At 41.8% G+C, this 25,876-nt stretch overlaps 1 protein-coding gene across 1 annotated transcript in view; it reads left to right on the forward strand.

Moving 5' to 3' along the window:
* Nucleotides 1-25,876, forward strand: part of ANK3 (ankyrin 3) — a gene marked incomplete at its 5' end in the record, with an annotated part of 330,132 nt that overhangs the window by 162,966 nt on the left and 141,290 nt on the right. The window contains 8 exons of the mRNA XM_080822938.1: nucleotides 3,970-4,068; nucleotides 9,561-9,758; nucleotides 11,582-11,680; nucleotides 14,058-14,156; nucleotides 16,070-16,168; nucleotides 18,893-19,090; nucleotides 20,398-20,496; nucleotides 20,775-20,873. Coding sequence (XP_080679064.1) covers nucleotides 3,970-4,068; nucleotides 9,561-9,758; nucleotides 11,582-11,680; nucleotides 14,058-14,156; nucleotides 16,070-16,168; nucleotides 18,893-19,090; nucleotides 20,398-20,496; nucleotides 20,775-20,873 — 990 coding nt within the window. The remainder of the gene's footprint in view (nucleotides 1-3,969; nucleotides 4,069-9,560; nucleotides 9,759-11,581; nucleotides 11,681-14,057; nucleotides 14,157-16,069; nucleotides 16,169-18,892; nucleotides 19,091-20,397; nucleotides 20,497-20,774; nucleotides 20,874-25,876) is intronic.

Genomic DNA, 25,876 nt, shown 5'->3' on the forward strand with positions numbered 1-25,876 from the left:
ACTTTCCCCAGCCGCGTCTCTGGAGTCGATGAGTTTTTAATAAATAAACACCAGAGATCAGAGGCAGCAGCTGCAGAATGTAGATAAAGGAAGGTTCAGGGTGGCTGGAAGTTTGAGCAGAGGGGCTTTGTCAGAATAAATCCTCCCAAGACATGCCTTGTCTGTCCCGCACCGTCTGGCCTAGTTCCGCAGTCAGCCTGTGCCGCCTTGGATGAGTCATTGAACCTGTTGGAACCCTCCGAGTCTTCATGTATCACATGAAGATTGTGCCTTCTGTATCGGCGTAGTTGTGAGGATCAGATGGTTTCAAGCTTGGATTGGCTTCACAATGATCTAAGAGAAGAGAAAAGGTCAGGGACGTGGAAGAATCAAGCTTGATCAGGAAGGTGACGGCTGACGCCGAGCACCACACACCAAGAGACTAATTACCCTGTTCAGTCTGCTTTAGTCTGAAATAGGTTTGAAATTTTCCATAATTAAAACTTGAAAAAAAAATGAAATGGGCAAAAATGTACATCTGTAAGGAACAGTATGTTTCAAAGGATCGAGGAGTCGAGATTTTGCACTTAGCGAGCCAGACACTTTGCGTTCAGTGTGTAGGAGTTTGTATGGGGGAAGGTAATCTTCAAAGATAAATGAGTTGGGCTAAAATAATTATTTTTTCTGTGTGACCTTAGTTTGAACACGTCTGCACAGATTCGTCACCTCTCGTGTCTTAGAATCTACTTATGCGAAAATGAAAGAAACAGATTTGAACTTTCAGTTCATAAAATATGACTGGGTCTGTGTGGAATGTTTCTGTGTGTGTGGTAGAGGATAGAGGTAATGATTATTTCTCCTTCAGATATTTTCAGGTTTTACGTTATTGGGAAGACACTTGGACATTATAGTGATTTTTATTTTTTCATCTGTTTTTATTAGCAAAATGCTGTTTCCAACTTAAAAGTCTATACATTGCTTTACTTTGGTTTATAAGAGCAAATGTTTTAAATCAGCATAAAAGGCAGAATATTTAAACGTGCTCACAGCATGATCAAATGAGGTCATGCAATGCTTGTGATTCAAATTTCATTTTTTAAGGACTGTTAATTCTGGGATGTGACTGGTAGATTAGAAATAGGATTGTACCTCACCAAATATACATTAGGATAATTAGTTATTTTCAAGATCTGCTCATACAATCTAGAAAGTGATTTGAACACACTGAATTACATTCTGATGTGTCTTAAAATGTGACTGTCTTTTGGGTAGGCATTGTCAACCATGGGAATCTTCAAGTTGGGAAACACCTAAGGTGGGTGTGTAAAAACTCTCCATAGAGTTTGGGGCCACTTAGATAGTTTTAAGTGAATAACTTTCCACTCCTCAGCTCCCGGGCTTTCCCACCGAACCTGTAGTACAACAGTCCTTCTACCCTAGCACTAAAGAAAGACCTAACTAACTCTCACACACCTGGCCCCAGGGTGCAAAACCTGGGGACAAAGGGGGACAGAGTGAAGCAAGGCAAAGAGTTCAGGATATCAGTGTCATGTTCACAACGGTGTGACTCTAATGACTGAATAACAAATTCTTCCACTCATTGGATGGTTAGAAATCCTGCTGCTGCTAACAAAAATGAAGGACCTAAAGGAGTTGTATTATGATGCATCATTGAAAAAAATCTTCAGTGAAAGATTATTAGGCGATTTTGGCATGTAATTCAGGAGTTCAAAGAATTAGTGACACTGCTTTAACAAAGTCCATCTACTTAAGCAGATTAGATGTCTCAGCACTAACATTGATAAAAACAAACATTGGGATGGTGTTTGTACCAAAAATAATAAAATGCCTGGGGATAAACTTAACCAAGAAGGTGAAAGATCTGTACTCTGAAAACTATAAAACACGGATGAAATAAATTGAAGACAATACAAATAAATGGAAAGATATTCCATGCTCATGGATTGGAAGAACAAATATTGTTAAAATGTCCGTATTACCCAAAGCAATCTACAGGTTTAACACAGTACCTATCAAGATACCAACAGCATTTTTCACTAGAGCAAACAATTCTAACATTTGTCTGGAACCACAAAAGACCTCGAATAGCCAAAGTAATCTTGAAAAAAAAAAAAAATGGAGACATCACAATCCCAGATTTCAAGATATTCTACAAAGCTGTAGTAATCACAACAGTATGATACTGGCACCAAAATAGACACATATATCAATGGAACAGAACAGAGAGCCCATAAATAAACCCGTAATTATATGGTCAATTCATCTTTGACAAAGGAGGCAAGAATATGCAGTGGGAAAAATCTCTTCAACAAATAGTTTTGGAAAAACTGGATAGCTACATACAGAAGAATGAACCTGGACTACTTCCTTATACCATACACAGAAATAAACTAAAAAATTAAGGACATAAATGTGAGACCTGGAACCATGGAAACCTGGAAGAGAGCACAGGCAATGATTTCTCTGACATTAGCCATAGCAACATTTTTCTAGATACATCACCTGGCCAAGGAAAACAAGAGCAAAAATAAACTGTTGGACCTACATCAAAATAACAAGCTTCTGCATAGAAAAGTAAACAACAAAACTAAAAGTCAACCTAATGAATGGGAGAAAATGTAAATGACACCTCTGATCAAGGGTTAGTATCCAAAATATACAAAGAATTTATACCTCAACACCAGAAAACAAATAATACAATTAAAAAATGGGAGAAGACATGAACGGACATTTCTACAAAGAAGACATCCAGTTGGCCAACAGACACATGAAAAGATGCCCAACATCGCTCATCATCAGGAAAATGCTAATCAAAACTAAAATGAGATATCATCTCACACCTGTCAGAATGGCTAGAATCAAAAACACAAAGAGACAACAAATGTTGGTGAGGGTGTGGAGGAAGAGAAACCCTTCGACACTGTTGGTGGGAATGCAGACTGTTGGAGCCACTCTGGAAAACTGTGGCGTTTCCTCCAGAGGTTAAAAATACAGCTATCCTACGACTCAGCAGTTTTACTACTAGATATTTACCCCAAAGATACAAATGTAAAGATTCAAAGAGGCACATGCACCTCAATATTCATAGCAGCAGTGTCCACAATAGTCAAACTATGGAAAGAACCTTCATGTCCGTTGACAGATGAATGGATAAAGAAGATGTGGTCCATATATCCAATGGAATATTACTCAGCCATCGGAAAGGATCAATACTTAGCATTTACATTAAGATGGATGGAATTGGAGGGTATTATGCTGAGGGAAATAATTCAGTCAGAGAAAGACATTTATCATATGGTTTCACTCATATGTGGAATATAAGAAATAGTGCAGTGGATCACAGGAAAGGAAGGGAAAACTGAATGGGAAGCAACCTGAGAGGGAGACAAACCATGAGAAATTCTTAACTATAGGAAACAAACTGAGGGTTGCTGGAGGGTTGGTGGGTGAGGGATGGGGTAGTTGGGTGGTGGATGTTAAGGAGGGCACGTGATGTGATGAGAGTGGGAGTTACATGCAACTCATGAATTATTGAACTCTACATCTGAAACTAATGATGTACTCTATGTTGGCTAATTGAACTTAAATTTAAAAGAAAATAAAATGAGGTTGATCTTTAAAAAACCATATTTCTATAATAAAAGTTTATTTTTTACTCTTTTAAATGGTGGTTATCAAATTACTTATGGTATGTCAGTTCCATTGGATATGGAAAGAGTAGTGAAACAATCGTATTTTTAATGGTGAGTATTCTAATATGTGAGAAATTATGCATTTTACAACTGCTTAAACTTTTGAAAAATTTAGTTCTCTGCTTAGGAATAGGAAATTATTTTGAGATATGTGAGTAAATGTTTGAAAGTCCCAGGTCAACAACATGTTGGATGTCGCACTGAATCCTGTGGAAGTACACTGCATTTATGGAGTTTCCCATCGAATCTAACTGAAGATGTTGCCTTTGTTCCTCAGGACGGTCTGACGCCCCTGCACTGTGGAGCAAGGAGCGGCCATGAGCAGGTGGTGGAAATGCTGCTCGATCGAGCTGCCCCCATTCTTTCAAAAACCAAGGTAATTGCTTCCCAAGTTTTGGGGCGTGGACTGTATTTCACTTTACATGCCTTTACTGCCTGTTGAGCTTATATTACTGCCTTTGAATCATAGAAAAATGATACCGTTCCAACGTAGCAGTGAGGAGTAGCCTAGTTCGGATCTTTGGAGAACCTAAACATTAGTTTGGATTTATAAAGCCTTTTGAAGGAGTGCTCCCTGCTACAAGGTCATCTTTGTATGTGTTGCTTGTTTTTGCTTTATTTCGGGAACACTCACTGCTTGATCTTATTCTATGGTATTTTCGTAGCTCAGCAATGATTGCTTATTTGTGAAAGAAAATATAAGATCCATAGTCTCAGAAGTCTGGGGGCTGGCTCTCTTTGTCCCGCCCTTTGGTTTATTTCTTGAGGGCTTACAGATTATTAAAGAGGATATCATTAAACTGATAAAGGCTGGAAACTTTGGAAAGATGGCATCTTGCTTGGGCCTTTGGCGAAGTTGACATATGCAAAAAGAATGCATGATGATTGCCCCAAAACGAATGTCTTACAAAATGTCTTCTGGATTTTTATGATAAAGCCTTTGACACTATTTAATAAGAGAATATTTGTAAATAAATTTCGAGACATACGGAACACCTGGGTCCCACAATTTTTATTAATCTGATCAGTGATATTTGGAAGCTGCATTAAGCTTTATAAAGAGGCTTACTTCTAAATGTCATCAAAACAACAAAAACACATGTTACTACTCTATGCGAATTACTAGGGTTGGTGTTTCCTCAACAGCCCTAGTGGAGATGGACCAGGGTCGAGGTGGTCTGAACAATTGCCTCACTCATTTGAAATGCAGGGTTTACCTTAGTAACCAAGCGAGGTGTTACCAACAGTGTGAAACAGCCGCAGTATTTCATTGTATGTGATGACACCTTGGCCTTTTGAGTGCTTCTCATCTAAGCCCTTCTGGTTCTGCTTTGTCCTTTCAAGAAGTCTGTATCTATCTTTTTCCCACCTCTACTGCTTTCTTTTGAGCCACCTCACCTCTAGCTGGATCCTGCAACAGCTTCCTTACTGGTGCGTCCGTCCCGCCGTGGTCCTCTCCAACCCCATTCCCAGTGCACAACAGTCAATGTAGCCAGATCATGTCAACCAAACCATGTCACCTCCTGCCTAAAAACCCTTGTTCTCATCAACATTAATTTTCATTTCATCAAAACAATAAGGCATAGCTAAAAATAAAATTGCTGTCTCAGTCTTTTCTCCCTTTTGCTCATCTCATGGTCTTTTCTTTCTTTCCAAGATATTTCCTTGATTTTTTTTTTCTTCTGTGCTTATAATGGTCAAGAACATTTTCTTGTTCTCTGATAACTTCTTTTCTTAAAGCATCCAGTTCTTGTTTACTGGATGCAATATAGTCTATTACTTTTCTGAGAACACCCCAGATAATTTCCCTTTAATTTTTTCCTTCCTCTCTTCTGTCTCTTATTCCTTACAATTTCTTTCTTCTCTGTGTTGGTTTTGGCTCTCTCTTTCATGTTGGGGTTTCCCACAGATGTCTGTACCCCACCATCAGTGTCAGGCACTAACATTTGAGTGGGAACTCTATGCAAGTGTAGGCAGGGCTCCACTGGTGGTGGGCCGTACATGTCCCCCCATGTCACGGTTAGTTGCCCTTCTTTTCTGGCAAGTTCAGTTTTTTTGAGAGACGAATCTGCCAATGTTTTACAGTGTAGAAGCTGTGTCAGTACATTCCGAGTAAGAAAAAGGAAAGGGGGCTGTCATTCTCCTAGTTCTCTATGCATACATCAATCACAATAGTGATAACAAATACTTAGGTGGTGTCTAAGCCCTTTACATATGTGGACCCATTGAATCCTCACAATGAGGCACCAGTTTTACTGTTAGGCCCTTTTTATAGATGAGGTGACTGAGACCCAAAGAATTAAAATAACTTTTTTAGGAGAGCTCAGCTCATGGCAGAACAAGGATTTGAACCCAGGCAGTCTAACTGGAGAGACCACACTCTTGACACCCATGCCAGCCTTCCTTTTTCTGTGAGCACCTGGTGTCTGTCTAGAGCCTCAACTCTGCCAGTGCCCGGGCTCCTGCATCCAGAATCGCTCTGCTTCAGTTTCTCCAGAGATGAAACTCCTGATTTCCTATATAGAACAAGGGGCAATTCTCTTGCTTTGCTGGGTCCAAAGGACCTGGAAACCTGACAGCTCCATACACAGGTGAACCAATCCTACTTTTGACTCCAAGCCTCATCTTTATCTTCCAAGTTGTGTCATGTTTCCATCTGCCCTGCCTTTGGGGCATCTGAGAAATCAATGACCTGTCTCTATTTTACCCGGTGGGTTGGATCCACATCATTGAGCCTATCGTGTACATCTTTTTCCAGTTCTATATTCAGTGACATCATGTTGATGGCTCGAAATCAGTCATAGTGGGGTTCTTAGCACCATGGGGATTGGCAAAGGCCACATATTGGGGTTTTTCTTTTTCAAAGAGCTGTCATTGTTAAACATTAACCAGTAACACCGCTGATGTACCCTTCCGCAGACGCTTAACATTCTGCCTTCTCTCTTCTGCGGGATGTGTTAACCCACTAAAGCCTCTTTTCAAATTCTAAAATGTATAGACATCACACCTGTTTTTATTTCCTTTCCTGTGTGTTTTGGGGGTGTGTGCATCCATGCCCTTGTGGAATTTATCTTTCAAATTGCTTCAGAGTTTGGGAAAAGATGGATATGTTTAGGTCACATCGACCGTGTTTGTTCAGAAGGAGCCTCCTGCCCCAATAAATTCCTGACCAGCGTCTGACCACCTCCCTGCCTTTCCTCTTGTTCTGCTTCCTACCGTCTTCTAGCCAGCTGGCCTGCTGCCACTTTCCAGAATGCACCAGGTTTACCCTCACGTCCTGTGCCCGTAGATGGAGTTTCCTCAGCTTGTTCCAGATCTCTGCGGTCTCTACCCATTTTCTAACTCCAGTGTTTTGTTCTCACAGAGGCCTCCTTGTTAGCTTCTCTTCCTGTGTACTTCTCTCTCTCCTTGGTAAAATGAAAGCAAGGACTTTGCCTCCTTCGGTGTGGTATCCCAAGCCCCTAAATTAGTGTCTGGCACATAGTAGACCTCCCAGAAACATTTCCTGAATGAATGTTAAGTGAATGAATGCGTTTCTGACTTTAAGGCCATCTGTCTAATTCCTCAAGACTTTCATCTTTCTGAGCTAAGAAAAGCCGTCGCGTTGGATTTGTATGTTCAGCTTTATGAGGGGGCAGTCTGTAATAAGACCCCTCTTCCCAGGGCAGACGGTCTTTACTTTCTTCTCCTCCTTCTCCAATGACTTATAAGTTACCTACTCATATATTGTTATTTTGTGTATCGTTAGAGAATTTTCTTCTTTTGTTGGCACTGCCTCCCATTTCGATTCTCCACGACTGTCATTTGATCTCTGAGATTTTGTTTCTTTGTTTACTTCACCATTCAGAACATAAAGCAAAGGAATGTCTTGGCAGGGAGGAAAGGAGATGTACATGTGCTCATGGGTGGCAGGATCTCAAATGAGAAATGTCCCCATCCTTTGTTGCATGTTAGTGTCTATTTTGATTTAGAATGTTAGAGTGGAATTTTTTAGGCAAAAATATTCTCTTTTTTTTTAAGATTTTATTTATTTATTTGACACAGAGAGAGAGATCACAAGTAGGCAGAGAGGCAGGTGGGTGCTGAGCATAGAGCCTGATGCGGGGCTCAATCCCAGGACCCTGAGATCATGAACTGAGCTGAAGGCAGAGGCCCAACCCACTGAGCCACCCAGGCACCCCTAAGCAGAAATATTCTGATGGACCATGTATGAAGTCTTTAAAGTTACATGAATATTTATTTTTCTATATATGCCGCACAATCTGGGGAAATTATAATCCATGAAATTTTACTTGCAAGGAACACAACTAGTGTTGTGTTGAAATATATCACAGTGGTTGAATGGTACCATGAGAGCGGCTAGTGGAAGGCTTGCACTGTTTCTATCTTGATCTACTATTTTATGTCATTAATAGATAAATTACGGGAAATAAGTTGGCCCAGAGGATTATTCAAAAATCCTGGAGTCATCAGTGCCTATTTAATACATCATTATTTTCAAAGTTCACCGATGACAAGTGTTTTGGAAACTGAATTTCCACTCGCTTCTTGCCCACCCCCAGATATGTTAAACCATGTTACAGTGATGAACAGAGCCTCTCTTGACAATTGGATTCTCTAGAAATTTCCCAGGCTCCTCCACTTTGCCTCCATATTTGAAGAAAGCATGCGTGAAAGGACTGACATCTTAATGCCTTATTTTTGTCTTCATTGGGAAATAAGTACTGGATGCTAAATGTCCCTCCAACCTGCTTTTAAGGCTCTACTTACCTTTGAGCCTCTTCATTTCTTCTCACAACTCTTTAAAGAATTTTTGACTTATTCCTACCACGCATGATTAACTATGTCATTGATCCCAGTTGATTTAAACGGAGGCAGTCGTTAGTTGATGAGTTGGTCAGTGCCTTGCCTTTCCTCATCACAGACACAGGGGGGCACCAGACTGATGGAAGAGGAAAAATTTCCTTTCTACATTGATAAGAAATGAAATGTGTTGTTGTAGTCAGATCTTTTATTAATCAAATCAATATATGAATAGCAAGTGTTAGTAACTTGTAAGGAAAAATAAAAGCCAGTTCAATGAATACCAATCTACTTTTTGCTTTTTTTTTTTTTTTTTTTTTAATCCTTTTCACTCTTAAATATTAAGAATTCCAGGGATGCCTGGCTGGTTTAGTCCGTGGAGCATACAACTTTTGATCTCAGGATTGTGGCTTCAAGGCCCACGTTGGGAATGGAGATTGCTTAAATATCTTTAAAAAAAAAAAAAAAGAAAAAAAAAGAATCTTAGTTCCCTGGGAATAAGATAAATAATGGACGTTAATGCAATTCACATTTTTTTAAAAAGTAGGCTCCACGTCCAGCATGGAGCCCAGCACAGGCCTTGAACTCACAACCCCAAGATCAAGACCTGAGCTGAGATCAAGAGTTGAATGTTTAACTGACTGAGCCACCCAGGCACCCCAATTCACGCCATTTTTAAAACCAGAAAAGAAATTATCTTGAAAAATTTGTTTTCAACTGATAAAAGAAGTGAGAGGGCTAGGTTTAAAAGTAGCTACAGTTTAAAACAATCATCAAAACCTTTTAAAAAGAGGGTGCCTGGCTGGCTTAGTTGGTAGAACATGTGACTTTGATCTTTGATCTCGTGTGTCGTATAGAGTTTACTTAAAATTAAAAGTAATATGACATGTTAACTACTTGGAATTTAGATAATAAAACTTTTTAAAAAGCCTTTTAAAAAAGAAAAGGTATTTCTGTGTGGAAAAACTAGGTTTTCATCTTCTCATATTTGTGCTGTATTTTATGTTTAGGACATTTGTATTTAAAAGGTTAAACAATAAACTCTGATTTTCTTATGTGTTCCAGAATGGATTGTCTCCATTGCACATGGCCACACAAGGGGATCACTTGAACTGCGTCCAGCTTCTCCTCCAGCATAACGTGCCCGTGGACGACGTCACCAATGACTACCTGACTGCCCTCCACGTGGCTGCCCACTGCGGGCATTACAAAGTCGCCAAGGTCCTCCTGGACAAGAAAGCGAACCCCAATGCCAAAGCCCTGGTGAGTGGCTAAGTCAACAGCTCCAGTCTGTGTTGTCTTGCTGACAACGTGCGACCTCCGCATGAGAAGAGATTACTTTGAGGAGGTAAAAATAGAAGGTCTAGTTAAGTAAAGTGTACTTCCCCTCAACTTTTTTCAAATATCCTTTAAAGAAACAACCTATTTCTGATGTGAACAAGGCTGATGGGGCTAAATCATTAACCTCTTTATGGTCGCACTGGTGAATCTCTTACATAAGTAAGACCCAAAGACTATAGGTGTAAAAAAGACTGAAGTGATCACACTTATCTTACTGAGGGTATAATTATAATTATATGAATTAAAAATTTTTTCCAAGACCTAAAAACATGAGGAAAGGTGGTAAAAAACCTTCTCTTACACATTAGTGGTCTAGGAATTTGTGAGTTAAAATTTTGTGTTATGTTTACCATGTAAGCTAACATATGGCCGTCATCTCCTTTTCCTATTGATAAAAATGAAAATTTGGTCTCATTTGTAGTCTTAACTCCTAAAATGATCTGTTATTTTAACCCGTAGCTGTATTATAATTTGATTTTCTTGATGAGATAGGGTTTTTGTCTTTGGAAAAATAAATAATCCTAATTTGGTAAACTGTTTAAATTTAGTTCAGAATAAACACCCATGTTTAGGAAAAAATCAGTCACCAAATGGTAGGGAAGACATGTAAATTGACTAGCAATTTTAAGGTAAAGGCTGTCATCTGATCAACTGATTTAGAAAGGATCGCTGTTCCTTTCCAACTGGTATTGTCTCCCTGCCCAAACGGACCCGCAGTGCCTCTGCTACTCTGGGGGCAGGAAACATGAGGACTGAGAAGCACTCTGACCCCAGCCTGTCATTGTCACTAAAAGTTTTTACTGAAACAGTATTTCAAAAGCTGTTGACCTGCCCAGTATATCAAGCATATCTTTGAATTCTGAGAAGGGAGGAAAAGAAATTAGCAGTCATGACTCATTTTTCCATACAAGAAAAAAAAAAGCCTTAAAACAGGGTGTGGACATTCACTCTCATTTTCCTCTGACTTGGAAGATTTCACAACATGTGGAGGTTAGAGCCAGTCATCCTGGGATGGACTATGGCCAGGTAAACGGTCTCAGAATGGCTGTGGAAACACCTATGGTGACTTTGACGTAAGCTTTTATAGTGGACCCTGATACTTTATAGTTCTCTATGGCGACTGAAAAATGCTCTGTGGTCTCGATCAAGCGGTATGATTTGAAGCTAATTTGTGAAAAAGCAGACTCCTTTATTAGATTAAATGTGAAACCAAATGATCCAAATAATGTTGGGTTGTTTCCTGCTTCCTTGGAGTAAACACCTATTTGAACCTTAAAACTGGAAGGGACGAAAACATTCTAGAACCAGTCTTGTAGTTGTCCTAAAATTCAGCAGAGAATGCTGAATGGCATTGGCAGAGTTTGGGTTGTGAGGACAAATGTTTGGGCCCAGCTGTTTTTAGTCTGTATTTGAAATGAGATGGAGGAGGGAGGGACATATTATTTGGAAGAGTGAATTCCAAAATAAAATAATCTAAAAAAACGCATGACCATTTTGCCTCAGCTACCAAGAGGCTGTGACAAAAATTCACTTCCTGTTCGTGATCAGCAGAGTACTGTGGATTTCTAGGAGCAGCTCGACTACCTACGCTTCCAGAGAAGAATCCGTGTTCTGTTTAACCCCTCATCGCGTCATTTACTTCCAAATCCTTACAGAACATCATTTCGCACACATTTTAGCACACTCGGAGGAATTGTATTTCCACGGAATGCGGTCATGTACCTCTGTGTCTTTGTCCCTTTCAGAACGGCTTCACTCCTCTTCATATTGCCTGCAAGAAGAATCGAATTAAAGTCATGGAACTCCTTCTGAAACACGGTGCATCCATCCAAGCTGTAACCGAGGTGAGGCAAGTAGGATTTCTAGGCTTTACCAGGTCACCGAGTATACCTTCACAGCTGGAGTCCCAGAGCCGTCCTCAGCAAACAGCTAGTTGTGCTGTGTGTGTGATTGCCACTGATGACTGTGTAGACCCTTCACCCAAGGGGCTGCCAGTCCGGAGGAGAACAGACAGGAGTCTGGGGGTAGGGGTGGGGGCGCAAACACATCATCCAAAACACATGCTTCATGCTCAGGGGTGAGTGGCACCATCACCGAAAGCATAATTTCCATGAAATCCTGTCATGCAGCGCTTCTCAGTGGGGGTGATTTTGCCCCTCAGGGGGCAGCTGACAACATCTGGAGGTATTTTCGGTTGTGACAGCCACGTGGTGCTACTAGAGGCCAGATGCCACTGAATAGTTGACAGTGTATACAGGCCAGCCTTCTACAACAAAGAATTATCTGGTGCATAATGTCAACTTTGCCAAGGTGGAAAAACTCTGTATACTCCAACCTCTGGGTGTTTGTAAACTGAACACTTCTCTCTCTCAAAATTCAGAATGAACGACACACAGAGTTGCTGAAGTTAATAAAGGACTAGCTCTAGGTTTCTTTTGTACAAACTGACATGGAACTTAGAGGAATGTTCCACCAGGACCAGTGCTGAGCCTGCAAGACAGCAAACCAGGCTCAGCCACCCCTGCCCCCTCCGGACTCCCCATCCCTACTCCACCCCCAGCACTCTGGTCTCCCCAGATGCCAGCCATGACACTTCCCAGACTGGACACCCTTTCATTCACCTCCCTATCTCTGCACCCTCCATGTGTCACCCCCGCTTTGCTCGGCCAATCCTACACACCCGCCAGGACGGAATCGGGGACCACCTTCTCCAGGAAATCCCTCACCCCTGGCCTAGTCTAGGAGCTCCCCTGCAGACTGCCTCTTCCCATCAAAGCACGTATGACCTAGCTGCTCTCCTGCCCCCAGAGAGTCCAGGCTCCATGGGCACAGGCTGAGCCCCACTGGTCTGTAGATGCCAGCAACACAGTGTAGGCCGTTCAGTAAAGGTGTGTTGAATGCATCAGTAAAGACTGTAGCATTGGAAGCAAATAGAAAGTTTGAGATCTAGCTTAGTGACTGTTACTTTGCCCGAGTTTCTTATCTGCAAATGAAATATTTGCCTTGATTTGTGACACAATTTTAAAATGATTAAATGGTTGAAAATATTACTACTGCTTTATTCTTTCTTCACTCTTACGGCTTTATTATGGCACCTGTGGTTTTAAAAGCTTATTCGCAGTGTGCAGCAACCATTTTTAAAGTCAGAGTGGGCTCTGCGATCAAATTTTTTTGACTGATGTTTGAATAAATATCCAGAGATGTCAGCCCCTGAGAAGGAGCTGTTGCCAGTCCTGTACTCCCTCAGAGCTCCCAAAGGCAGGGCAGATGGAGAAGAGGGCTTGGCCCTGCACGTGTTCTAAGGACTCCCCCTGCTGATGGAGAAAAGTGCCAAGTTACAACACAGAGCGTTTCCCCGGTTCCCTCGGTTGCCAACTACCTGAAGGTGGGGCAACCGGAATTCTTTCTCTTCTGCCTTTTACCTCAGTATTATTCGGCAGAGTTCCTTTCACATATTTTTTTGACATTTCTCAAATTTCTCTTGAGATTGGTATCTCCTTCTCACTCTCTTTAAAAAAAAAAAACAACAGCTTTTTCTAGCCGTGTTAAATATTTTTACCAAATGATGTTCATGTTGCAAGTAGAATGAAATTCTAAAAAATTATAAATGGCATCATTTCACGTACAAAGCACAAGTGTTATGGCCGTGTGTCTGTGTGTGTAGGATTAGAGACATACAATATTTAAAGTCTAGTCTAGTGACCATTGTATTATTTGCCTTAATTATGTCACCTTAATTTATAATATTCATAAAATTAAAAAACTGAATGATTAAAGCTTTAATGCTGATTTGCTCATTTATTAGAAGGTTGGCATTAAGTACCCACCTTAGACACACACACATACACACACACGCACACATACACAGTTATATGGATAAAGAAGGTTTGGTGGCAAAGGGAAAAAAAACTTTAAGTCATTTTTCTCTAATATTTTCTAATTGATCTTTATAAAATATATGAATTCTTTCTTCTTTAGTGGATATGGCATAGGTCTTTCATAATCACCGAGCCTGCTTTAAGGAAATGATGATCATGTCCTGATGTGTTTATCTCATTGAATCTGAATCTATGCCAATAATAGGCAGGGCCCTAGTGTCTTTGATCTGATCACTCAAGTGGTTATATTAAGGTGGGTGGGTGGAGGGCAGGCAGGGAGGCAGGCAGACAAAACCTTTTTATGATAAGATCACAAACCAGCATTTCCCTCTTTTCTTCCTAGTCGGGCCTTACCCCAATCCATGTTGCTGCCTTCATGGGGCATGTAAATATCGTATCACAACTAATGCATCATGGAGCCTCTCCAAACACCACCAATGTGGTAAGTATCCTTCTAAGAAAGAAGGTCCAATTAGGAGTATTTCAGAAACTGGTGAAGATTGTTATTTACTTATTTTTTATTATAACAGGTTAATTACTATTTATTAATTAGTATTTACTGCTTAAAAGACAGAATTTAAGAATACCTGTGCTTTCCTTTACTTCGAAGGCAAGATCTGTTCAGTCGCTCGCTGATCGCAAAACATTAGGACTTATGGATGGGTTGTGTGTATTGACCTTACAGATATGTTACTATTGGATATTATGCTCTAAGAAATAGCTTTGGTAGAACGGAAGATTTTTTTGTTTTTTAACAATAGAAGCATTTAGTAAGTGTTTCATGTTGAGGAAGCACCTCGAATCACCATTATCGTAATTGCAAGTAAATCAAAAAGATTTTTCTCATTAGTGTGCTTGACCATGTTACAGCAAAGCCATGGTTACAGCAAAGCCATGTTCATAGATCATTGGATGGTATTGTTTTCCCACACTAATCATTGCTCTGCAGAAGCATAAGACTCATTTCAGAGTAAGTATCAGAGAAGTGACTTCTCACCCTAGATCTGCGTGTGGCATTTAACATTATCTTACAGGACTTTAAGTTAGACATCATAGTGTCATTAGCATAACAGACCACGAGCCTAAGAACCTGGTTGGACTCATGAGCACCACAGCATTAGCAATCAAATAAACCACACGCTGGCACAGCAAGGGCCAGCCACAAGGTCCGGACACTCCCCCTGATGGTGGGCTTCCAGAAAGGCTCTCTGTCTTCCGGAGCCCAGATCAGCACATGCACAAGATACAGACCAGCTTCTCAGCTGACAGGTAATCTTTTCTGTAACGAATGCCAGAGAGAGAAGATTTCCCTTCATTAAGAGAACCCTGAATAACACAGTAAACTCTATCCCGGATGCTTTTCCAGTAAACACAGTAACAAGTTACACGTGAAAGTGTCTTTGTATATGCCGCTAGGGAGGTGGCTATCCTGTAAAGCAAGGCTTGATTTAGAAAAGGAATTTGTGGGTGGGTGCCAGTGGTGTGAGAGAATCCTTTGATTTCTGTGACTATTTGTTTCTGTCTATCCATTTTTTTAAATATTTTCAATTGTTTATTAAATAAATGAACAGATGATCTGAATTCAGTTCTTTTGGTGAAAATGGGGGAATGGTTGGGTTGGAGGAGTCCAGTGACAAGGAAAAGGGCCCCGTGGGATAATGTGCAGACTAGGATATTGGTGTGCTGAGGTAAAGCAGAGAAAGCAAACCAACTGCCCGCAGCCGAGTCTGGACCGCAGGTGTGTCTGTGTTGCCCTTGCAGATTTGGGTTTTTGTTTTGTTCTGGGTGCAATTCTGATTTGGGGGGGGCAGGCTTAAGAAGTATACGCAAATATCCAAACTGCCACTGCTTTTGAAAAAGAGGACGATGTGGCCTGCCAGGGCTGGCATCCTGCTCGGCTACTGGCTACCAAAGCCTTCCGCGTGTCAGGCAGCAGCGCCCCCCCCCGCCCCCCGACTGTGGGCAAGGCTGGGGGGCTCTGTCGTGGAGCGGTTCCTGGCTGCCGCTTTCCCTCATTTCCTCTCCTGCTTGGTTGGCTCTGGTGAGCATTCACCTGTCAAGCCCTCCGGGGGCCACATGGAGCCACACTTCTGATACCGCCAGAGACTGGGCTCCCCAGTGTTACACCAGCCCTTCTATCATGAATCAGGTGGATGTGAACTTCTTGAGTATTCAATTTCCTGTCCTTCCTCATTTTCAGTAAGGAAGTGCTTGTGACTGTTTTTTACCAAAAAAAAAGAAAAGAAAAGAAAAAACCCTCCATCGTAAGCTTTATGCAAATAAAATATGCCACCCTCCCTTTATGCAATAAAATATGCCACCCTGTAGTTAATTACCTTTGGCTCCTGTCCCCAGAGAGGAGAAACGGCGTTGCACATGGCAGCGCGATCTGGTCAAGCCGAAGTCGTGAGGTATCTGGTGCAAGACGGAGCTCAGGTAGAAGCTAAAGCCAAGGTACGTGCAACCCATGAAAGTGTGTACTATTGAGGGAAAAAAAAAAAACAACCCCTGATTTTATTACAACCTTTAAACACATGCATGCTCTCTTCCAGGAATACTTTCATAAAGTAATGACGAAAGTTCTATCCATGTGATATTGTGTAAAAAAAAAAAAAATCCCAACACATTTGTCCATTCAATTATTTGACAAAATTAAATGGAACAAGAACTTTGTGCCAGAAAGAATTCTGTGTCCTTGGCTTTTGTTAGCCCCTAGCAGATTTGGAACCAAACCGAGACTTGGTCCAGAGTTTTTCACACTCCACAGAGAAGGGCTTAGGCTCAAAACTTCTAGAACAAGCACAGTTCGGAAGCACGACTGAACTCTTTTGGTTAACTTCTATGTCACTGGCCATAGCCATAAAAGGAAAAAGAAGTTTTTACTTTTTCTTCACAATTTGTGAAGCCATGAAGAGACTTGAGACTTGAATTGGAATGGTTTCAGTTTGAGTTTGAGTGCTTCATTCTCTGCCTGGTGTTTAATTTCCAAAAGAAACCCATTTACCTGTCACCCACTACCTGTCAGTTGGTCTGGTTATCAAGATGGCAATTCAGGTCAGGAATTGTAAATAAATACATAGATTCTTTAACTGCTTAATTTAACCTTCGTATATAAATGTACATTTATTTGCCATTTATTTGCACTGTCTACAGTTTCTAGTTTCAGGTTAGGTAGAGAGAAAACCAAGACATGTATGAAGCAGTTTGTATGCAGAATATTTCTAGACTTTTATAATATTCTCCCAATGTATTTAGCTATCTCACCTGCATCTAATTTGACGACAGTTGTTTTTTCTCAACTTCTATCAACACTCTCCAAAGCTTTCAACTTAGTATTCTTAGGGAAAAATTGAGACTTCTCTTTCATACTCATATTTTACCTGCTAACATATTGTGTGATTGTATAATTAAAGTAATTAGTGCAAATATAGCACAAAGTAGTAAAGTGACTAGTACAAACATACTAGTGTGGGAACAAACACAACTAGATAATTGTAAGCATGAAGTCTGCAGATGAGCACAAAGGCTGTAACGTTCTGAGCAGCAGACACACACTCTGAGTGTCCAATAGACTGTGGTGCCACTTGGTGCATTTTACAGAGGATCTGGAGACCTTTTCTGTTAAAGGGACGAGAGTAAATTTTTTAGGCTTTGCCAGATGCACCATCTCAGCCACAGCTGCTCAGCTCTGACATTCTAGAGCAAAAAGCAGCCATAGGCAATACTACATAAGCAGATGGGCATGTCTGTTTCCAATAAAACTTTATTTACAAACACAGGCAGCAACTGGATCTGGCCCCCAGGTTGTACTTTCTCACCCCTGATCTAAAGAGATTGGTTCAATCTGCTTCCTCAATAAAGAGCCATGGATAGGAAAGGCTGTACTCTACCACGGATTACAAGAAACCTCACATTTTCTGAGTGTTGTTGGTTCCATACCAAGCATTGTACCCAGGGAATGGTTAACCCACAAGCTGAAATGGAGGACAGAATTCATAGTGATGATTTCATTAAGGAGGCAGTGTGTATCATGATTAAGAACCTGACTTCCTCAGCCAGACTGCCTGGGTTTGAATCTTGATCCACCACCTCCCAGCTCTGTAATGTTGGGCAATGAATTAACATCTCTGTGGCACATTTCTTTTCCTAGTTTCTTCATATAGAAACTGAGAATCCCATAGTTGCTGGTGATAAGATTGGTGTGATGATGAATGAATGAATGTAGGTGGAGTACTTAGCACAGAGCCTGGGATATATAGATGCTCAGCAAATGTGCAGTGGTGGTGGTGGCCAAAGGAGAATTATGGGAGATCTTTCTGCAGCAATTACCTTGTTCTGGTTTCAGTACTCTTCTTCCTGTGGTGCCCCAATTCCTCTTACACTTCCTACATAGACCCTCTTGCTTTGGCCTTGACTCTCATCCTACTTTTCTCTTCAAAGCTGTCTCCGGTGCTCCAACCTCTTCTGTCCACCTTCCCTACAGGAAGCACTTCCCTGAACTTTTTTTCCCATTCAAGTGTGGGATTTCCTTTTGGAAATGGGATGGCTATTGGGATGGCCAGTGGGAAAACGATGGCCCCCACAGGGCATCATTGGGCAAACTAAAAAAAGACGCCTCTCCCCCTTGGGGATAAGACCCTAATGGTGCAAGATTTGGTGCCTCATGCCTGGGGGTGAATTGTAATAAGGTGCCCTTCTGCTAGAGGCAGATCCTGCCCATACCCGGAATGTACCACTTGACAAGCAGAGGGTGGGTTGGCTTTCAACCCCCTTGGCTGGGAGCCTTTGTGCAGATCTACCTGCACAACCCTGTGCTCCCCACCCCACCCCCTCTGCTATTGACTATGACAAGGTGGCACCAATACAAGAATTCACTCCATTTGAGGGCCTAACCGCTGGTGGAGGCAAAATACCTTCTCAGTTATTTGATTTTTACTAGGATTCATTCCCTTCTCTCCCAGAAAAGGAACCATTGGAGGTTAAAATTTTGGTAAAGTGTGGCCGGTGGTAGTGGGTTAATTTACAGACAGAACTGCTTCTCACACTTTTCAAACTAATAGGTTACTTGAAAGGCATTGAAGGTAGCCTCTGATACCAAGCAAAGTTTTCTGAATGTTCCACAATGTCACCATTGTTTTCTCAACTAATCAGCCTTGTTTTTCTGTCTTGCCACTTAAGGATGACCAAACCCCACTGCACATTTCCGCCCGACTGGGGAAGGCAGATATCGTGCAACAGCTGTTACAGCAAGGAGCATCTCCAAATGCAGCCACGACTTCTGGGTACACCCCGCTCCACCTCTCGGCCCGGGAGGGACATGAGGACGTAGCTGCATTCCTTCTGGATCATGGCGCATCTCTCTCTATAACAACAAAGGTAGGAAAGTGAGTCTTGGAATCCTGCTGTGTCTCCCAAAAGTCGTCCTCCTTACAACTGAGGCCACATGTCCAAATCACTTTCAGATCAGGAGGTGGATTTCTCTTTCTTTCATTTTTGTTTGTTGTTACTCTTTTGTTGTTGTTGTTGTCTTGTGTGATTGATGGTCTGATGTTTAAAATCTCCACTCTGATGCCTTCAAGCAATAACCAATCAGTCAGTCGCTCTGCGGGTGCAGGTTGCAAAATTTAGAGCTCATGTTTTGGTAGTGCGAGGTAAACCTAGCGAGTCTGATAGATGAATTGGCCTATGGCATGTCTGAGGAAGCTAGAAATGGGTGTTTCACTCTCCTGTTTGGATGCAGAGAAGTGTGATCCATATACAAGCCGATTACAGTAATCGGCAATCCTTGGAAAACTATCTGAATAAACGATGACTGCCTCCAACTTTACCCCCTGTAATTCTTTAGGCTCCTCAGTAGAGCTGAGATGCACAGTTTCTGGATCTCATTTAATATGTGAAACAGTGAGTGGGGATTAGGTTTCAAGTGCTCCAGCCCTTCCACTATGCCAGCTGCCCGTTGGCTCTAGTCAGCTTTCGTCTCATGAGGTCAGATGTGCTGATGACCCTCCAGTCTCTGACTCGTGCTTGGGACCCTCCACAGCAGCGCATGCTGACGGACTGGTGGATCTCCGGATCCTTGTGGGAGCAGGTAGCAAACCAGAGCAGCTACTCAACTCTCAGTACCCAACTCTGGCAGATTTCCTGGGCTGGAACCATGTGTTGTTACTCAGTCTACCTGTGGTAGCCAAGATTCGAGAATCTCTGACTCCGGAGGGCTGGGGCAGAGCGAAAGACAATGTGTATACATGCAGGAATTGGAGAAGCGGACGCAAAAGGCTCCAGTCTGGTGATGTGAGATCACGGGAGGTCCAGACTTGTCCTGGATTTTCCCAAGCCCTCCAAATCCAAACTGGGCCTGGGACCCAGTAACCTATTCTTCCCAAAATGTGAAACCCTAAAATACAGCAGGAGTACACCCCAGACCCAGCTCTCCACCATCGTCCTGGTCAGATGCCTGAGAAGTCCCAGAGTTAGTGGCATGTGGTGGCTCAGTCAACAGAGTCAGGAAGATGAAAAATCCTGATCCCCCTTGTTGATAAAGGGACTCGGGCTGTCATCATCCTGTGTGGGTCTGTCAATGTAGGCTTAACTGTGCTTCATTGTTAGAATCATTTATTGGTTCCAGGAAAGCAACGCCTTTGTGTCATTTCTGTTGTTCATTATTTTTATGGTTCTTCTTTCAGAAAGGATTTACACCCCTTCATGTGGCAGCAAAGTATGGGAAGCTGGAAGTAGCCAATCTCCTGCTACAGAAAAGTGCCTCTCCAGACGCTGCTGGGAAGGTATGGAGCCGACTGCCCTCAGGCCACTTCCAGGGTAACCAAACCAGCCTTTGCTCCCTCACCAACAGCCACCCAAATTATGACTAGTCCAGAGTTAAGTCTCATAGGATGAAGAGCTCTTTGGACATAGGAAGGTGATTGCTGGGGTCCAAGCATTGTGGAATCTGGAATGTACATTGCACTCTGTGTTGAGCCCAGACTAATCCCATCTCCCACATCTAGGCCTCTGGTGTTAAGACACTTTTGACCGTGGTTGTTGTTTCTGCACGTGTTTTCAGAGCGGGCTAACTCCACTGCATGTGGCTGCACATTACGATAATCAGAAAGTGGCCCTCCTGCTTTTGGACCAAGGAGCCTCACCTCACGCGGCCGCAAAGGTACCTGGGATTGGCCTGCCTGGGGAGGCTGGCGGGCGGCGGCCGCCGGTCTCTGTCTGTCCATCCCTTTTGCTGCTCATGGGGCACCCTCCACCTTAGACATCACAGAAAAGTCACAGCCATAGAAGGGCCTCCAGAACTCTGTGCCTTCAGCAATTTGGTCAGTAATGTGGTAGATGCTCAATACATACCCACTTGCTGGTTGATTTTCCTTAAAAATCCAGGACATCCTGGGGCCTGTGGAGGAAAAGAAGTTGAGGTACTCTTCAGTCAGACTAAAAACATCAGCATGGCCTGAGGGAGTAAGAAAGTCTGAGTGGTCAAAGTTATAAAATACACCTTATATTTTCCTGGCCATGAAACATTGCCTCCGAGTTGTTTATTTCTGTTTAATAGAATAGGTTGGGAGTTTTATTTATCTTCTTTTATTATTCCTAAGGGGAATCTTTATTCCTCTCGTTAGAGCATTTTTGACTAGTAGACAACCTACATTTCTCAGAAAAGAGCTACATAGGGCGTGTGGCTTTCTAATTAGCCGGACATGCTGATTTGGGAGGCAAATCATAAAGAAGAGTTTACTTAAAGATAGGTTAATCGAGTGCTGTTGGTTTAATAGGCTCTCTGTTGTCGAGCAGACGGCTATGATCTGAGAAAACTGGAATGATGCCGCTACATAATGCTGCCTAGTGCTTTCACTGAACGCTGCTGTTGAAGGAACTTCTGGCATTTTTAAGCTTTTTACGTTTTGGGGTTTTTTTTGACTCTGCCATTTTGGGGCATCTTTAGGTCTCTCTTTTAACCTTAGTGTTTCAATCAAATGGGTTGTGATAAAATCTGAATGGGGCTGTTCCAGAATGCTTTGGAGATTTAAAAGAGAAGGTTTTTAGGTACCTTCTTTTAGGGAGTAGGTTAACTTTGACAGCTATTTCTTCTCAGAAACTCTTCACCTATATGTCTTAATTATCTTTTGTCCCATCCTCTCCAGAATTGTACCTGGTAAGGTCTAGAATTCAGAATCATACCCCTAAATTTGCTTTTCATCTAAATGTGGCTTCCCCCATAGTTTCTGATCCTGACAAACATTTTTCCCCATCATAAAGCCATGCCTTGACTTCTGGTAGAGACTTAATCTTCAATTAAAAAAAAAAAAAAAAGAAAGAAAGAAAGAATAGCATTATTCCCAAGAGCCAAAAGATGAAAGGAATGGAATTATCCATTGAAGAATGAATGGGTAAATAAAATGTGGTGTATACATACAGTGGAATATTATTCAGCCTTAAGAAGGAAGGGAATTCTGGCCCAGGATGCAGCATGAATGAGCCTCAAAGACACGATACTGAGTAAAATAAACCAGTCATGCAAAAGGACAAGTATTGTCTGATTTCAGTCATGTAGAGACAGAAAGTAGAATGTTGATTGCCAGGGACCGAAGGGAAGGAGAAACGGGGAGTTGGTATTTAATGGATAGCGTTTTGGTCTAAAGATGAACGGTGGTAATGCTTGGAAAACCATGTGAAATGGACTTAATGCCATTGACTGTGCACTTAAAAATGGTGACAATGGTAGGTTTTATGGAATGTATATTTTATCCCAATGTAAAAAATGAAAAAAAATTACAGTGTAATTTAATGATTATATCATTTCAGTACATTTTAATATCCTTTTCAACCCGGACCACTTTTATTATATTATTAAAAAACAAACAGTTTCTTGGTGGTCAATCTGTCAATAATTAATAAGCAAACGATTCAGTGCTCACATGAGAGTGATAGCTTTGACACAACTTGTGCCAGGCAGTTCAGGATTGACAAGATTCATGAAGTAGTGCATGAAGCAAAATGTGTGCAGTCCACCCTTCCATCCATCCATTCTGTCTTTCAGTCTACGAATAACTCTGACATAGGTCAGTAGTAGGTATATTTGCCGTTGGGCTCCTGCTTTGTATTTGCCAAACAAGCCTCCACGTTTCCATGTCTGCAGAACATCTTTAACAGAGAGCGGCAAAGAGTTCTAACGGCCCTTTAGCCTTAGGCGTAGCTGTGCCCTGTGTCCACCCTCTTTCCTGGGCTGTGATCCTTGTCAGGAGCTTCTGGGCGTTGAGCCTGAGCAAAGCCTATTCTATCAGGTAGGGATTGGCTTCATCGACTGGAAGATACTGGTTTAAATGGATGTGGCTCTGTTTTTCTCAGGCTATAAGCAGTCTGGAGGTGGGCAGTTGTTGATGTTGGTTCAGTGTTTCCAGAGTCTTAAGGAAAGTTCCAGGTGATTTTTCCTTTTTTTTCTTTTTTTCTCTTTTTTTTTCGACTTTCCTTTGAGAGATTGTTGTTGCCTAGATTGCCAGGCCCTCTTTTAAGCCATAAACTGGAAAGAAAGTTGGACTACAGGGCATTCTCAGAAGCTCCAGCCAGTCCTTTCTCCTTACCTCCCATTGGCCGCCTCTTCCTGCAAGGGAAGCTGGGAAATGTAGTTTTTCAGCTCGGCATGGTGCCAAGGTGCTTTTGTTAAGGAAGGAGTGAGAATGATATAGGGTCAGCAAATAGCCTCCCATACCCCAGAGAAGCTTTAGCGTTTCTGAATCTGGTAGAGATGCAGAAGGAGGAACAAAGTCTCAGTAAGGCCTGATTTGAGCCTGAGGGTCTGACAGTAGTGACTGCGGTGTGAACTCTTCCTCCATTCATGTGCTTGGTCCTTAGGGCATGTGATGTTTTCTTGCCTTTTCTTCTCTTTTGTAGAGTTGCCAACATATTTTCATACACACACGTGTTTAGAAACACAGTGTGATCTTGTAATGGGACAGGTAGGAAGGTGCTGGAAAAGGAGATAGGCTTGTGTAATCCATTTTAGCCAGATCTGTTTCTTGAGGCAGGACCCTGCACTAGAAGGAGGAATTGGCGTGAATTCAGGCATAACCTGGGCGCTTGTGGAAGGGATAGTGAGCCATAGCTTGTTATTTGTCAGATTTCTCTTCTGTAAAATGTGCGATGTATCTATTGATGTGGAACTGTAGAGATGGTGAAAATTCTTAGAAAAAATATAAAGCATCATATAAATATATTACTTTGGGTCATTTAAAATTACATTTCCTTTTGTTTTCATCTTGAAATGCAAAAGCACACTTGGCAAGCATTTTGTCCTCTATATCAAGAGGAAAAAATATCTAAGATGATTCTGTAGTTGGATCTCTATTTTATTTCTTTTCTGATAAATGTATCTGTCCCCTTTAGCATGACAGGTAAGAATCATTTGGCTTTCCAGAAATTAGAAAGCACTTAGGAAATTTAGAAAATTTCTTTTAGGTCTCAAGGTGAACTATTTGTTTATTATTTGAAACACATTTTAAGTCTTTCTGACATGAACTTCCCCTTCTAAAATAATACCATCAGTTGTTTCCCCCTTGCTTTATACTTTACTTTGTAGCTCAGGTATGGAGCTCATAATAAAACCCTCAGTAGTAATGAGTAGCTTGTCTGAAATCAGCATGCATTACAGAAATGCCCGAGCTTCCCTTGATTAGTGTTCTTTAGGACCTAGGATTTTGGGGTGAAATTAAAAGTAATCAAGATGATTATCACCTCTCAGAGGACACTGACCTGCCTTCAATTTTTGAAAAGTGGCTAATGTGAAGGTTATGTCCGTGCAAAAGCAAATAGAAATAAGGTGCTTGGTAAGAAGCTAAACTCAGACTGTCTTGCTGTCACCACTCTGTTTAGCCAGTGTTAGACATATTGACTAATCAGATGTCCTATTTTAGCACTGTTTTGTGAATTTTGTCTTTTATGCAGGGGTGGGGATGGGAGGGAAACAGACCTCCCCCTCCTGTCACTCGCTGTAGAGTTGGGCTCAGTCCAAAGCTCTTCATTTGGCTCTGAAGGCAATTTCTTTAGGGTGTGTCTGTGCAGAGGGACAAATGCTTCCCAGGTCAGCTGGGGTTTCCAGATGGCACTAAGTCCAAACTAAAAATAGGGATATAAAATCTTCTACCCTGGCCCATCCCATCTGGCAGAGGGTGGTTTCAGAAGAGTCTGGAAGCAGCATTTCCACTCACATGGGTTGATATCCAACAGCTTAAATCCTCTACAGTTGATTAGAAGAAGAGTGTCTGTCGAGTGAGAAACACTGTCCTCCTAGGACATGTTAGTGACTTAAAATATGAGGGTTGGTTGCAGCAGGCTAGCCTGTGAGTGGTTCAGCAGCCCCCAGTGTCCTCTGTGTTGATTCTGACCCATCTGTATTGTTTGCAAAGAGTGTGACTGATAGTTGTCTAGATTTGGATCATTTTCCCAAGTATAAATCCACAAATTCTATCTTTTTTTTTTTTTTTTAAGATTTTATTTATTTATTTGTCAGAGAGAGAGAGAGAGAGAGAGAGCGAGCACAGGCAGACAGAGTGACAGAGGGAGAAGCAGGCTCCCTGCGGAGCAAGGAGCCCGATGTGGGACTCGATCCCAGGACGCCGGGACCATGACCTGAGCCGAAGGCAGCTGCTTAACCAACTGAGCCACCCAGGCGTCCCCACAAATTCTATCTTTTTTTTCCTCTAAACCTTCTTTTCTATAAAAAAGTCATTCTAACTTTTCATTGGCATATTTTATAATATTTCATATTATATATAGTCATGCCCAAGTCAAAATACAGTCTGCATTTCTCTTAAATGACTGTAAGGCAGGACAAGTTCCCCTCCCTAGCACAGGGGACCTTTCTTTCTCAGAGCAAAGGACTCTGAAGGACCCTGAAACACAGCTAATTAACAGTTTGCTGAAGAAATTTAGGTCGCCACTACCTTGAGCACCAAGGGTCAGCCAAGATGAGGATCCCAGAATGTTCCCAAAGTTCTAGTAAGTCTGACTCACATTCTAAGGATTCACCAGTCACCATGAGGCATTAATAGAGATACAAAGACAGATATGATACAGGACCTGCCCTCAACAAATTTGTGTTTTAGTAAGAGGAAACAAGTGTGGAAAGGAAAGAGCGCCACTAAATATCTCCAAGACTTTGATTAG

The sequence above is a fragment of the Martes martes genome (assembly GCF_963455335.1).
Source record: "Martes martes genome assembly, chromosome: 14".
In the NCBI taxonomy this organism is placed as follows: Eukaryota; Metazoa; Chordata; class Mammalia; order Carnivora; family Mustelidae; genus Martes; species Martes martes.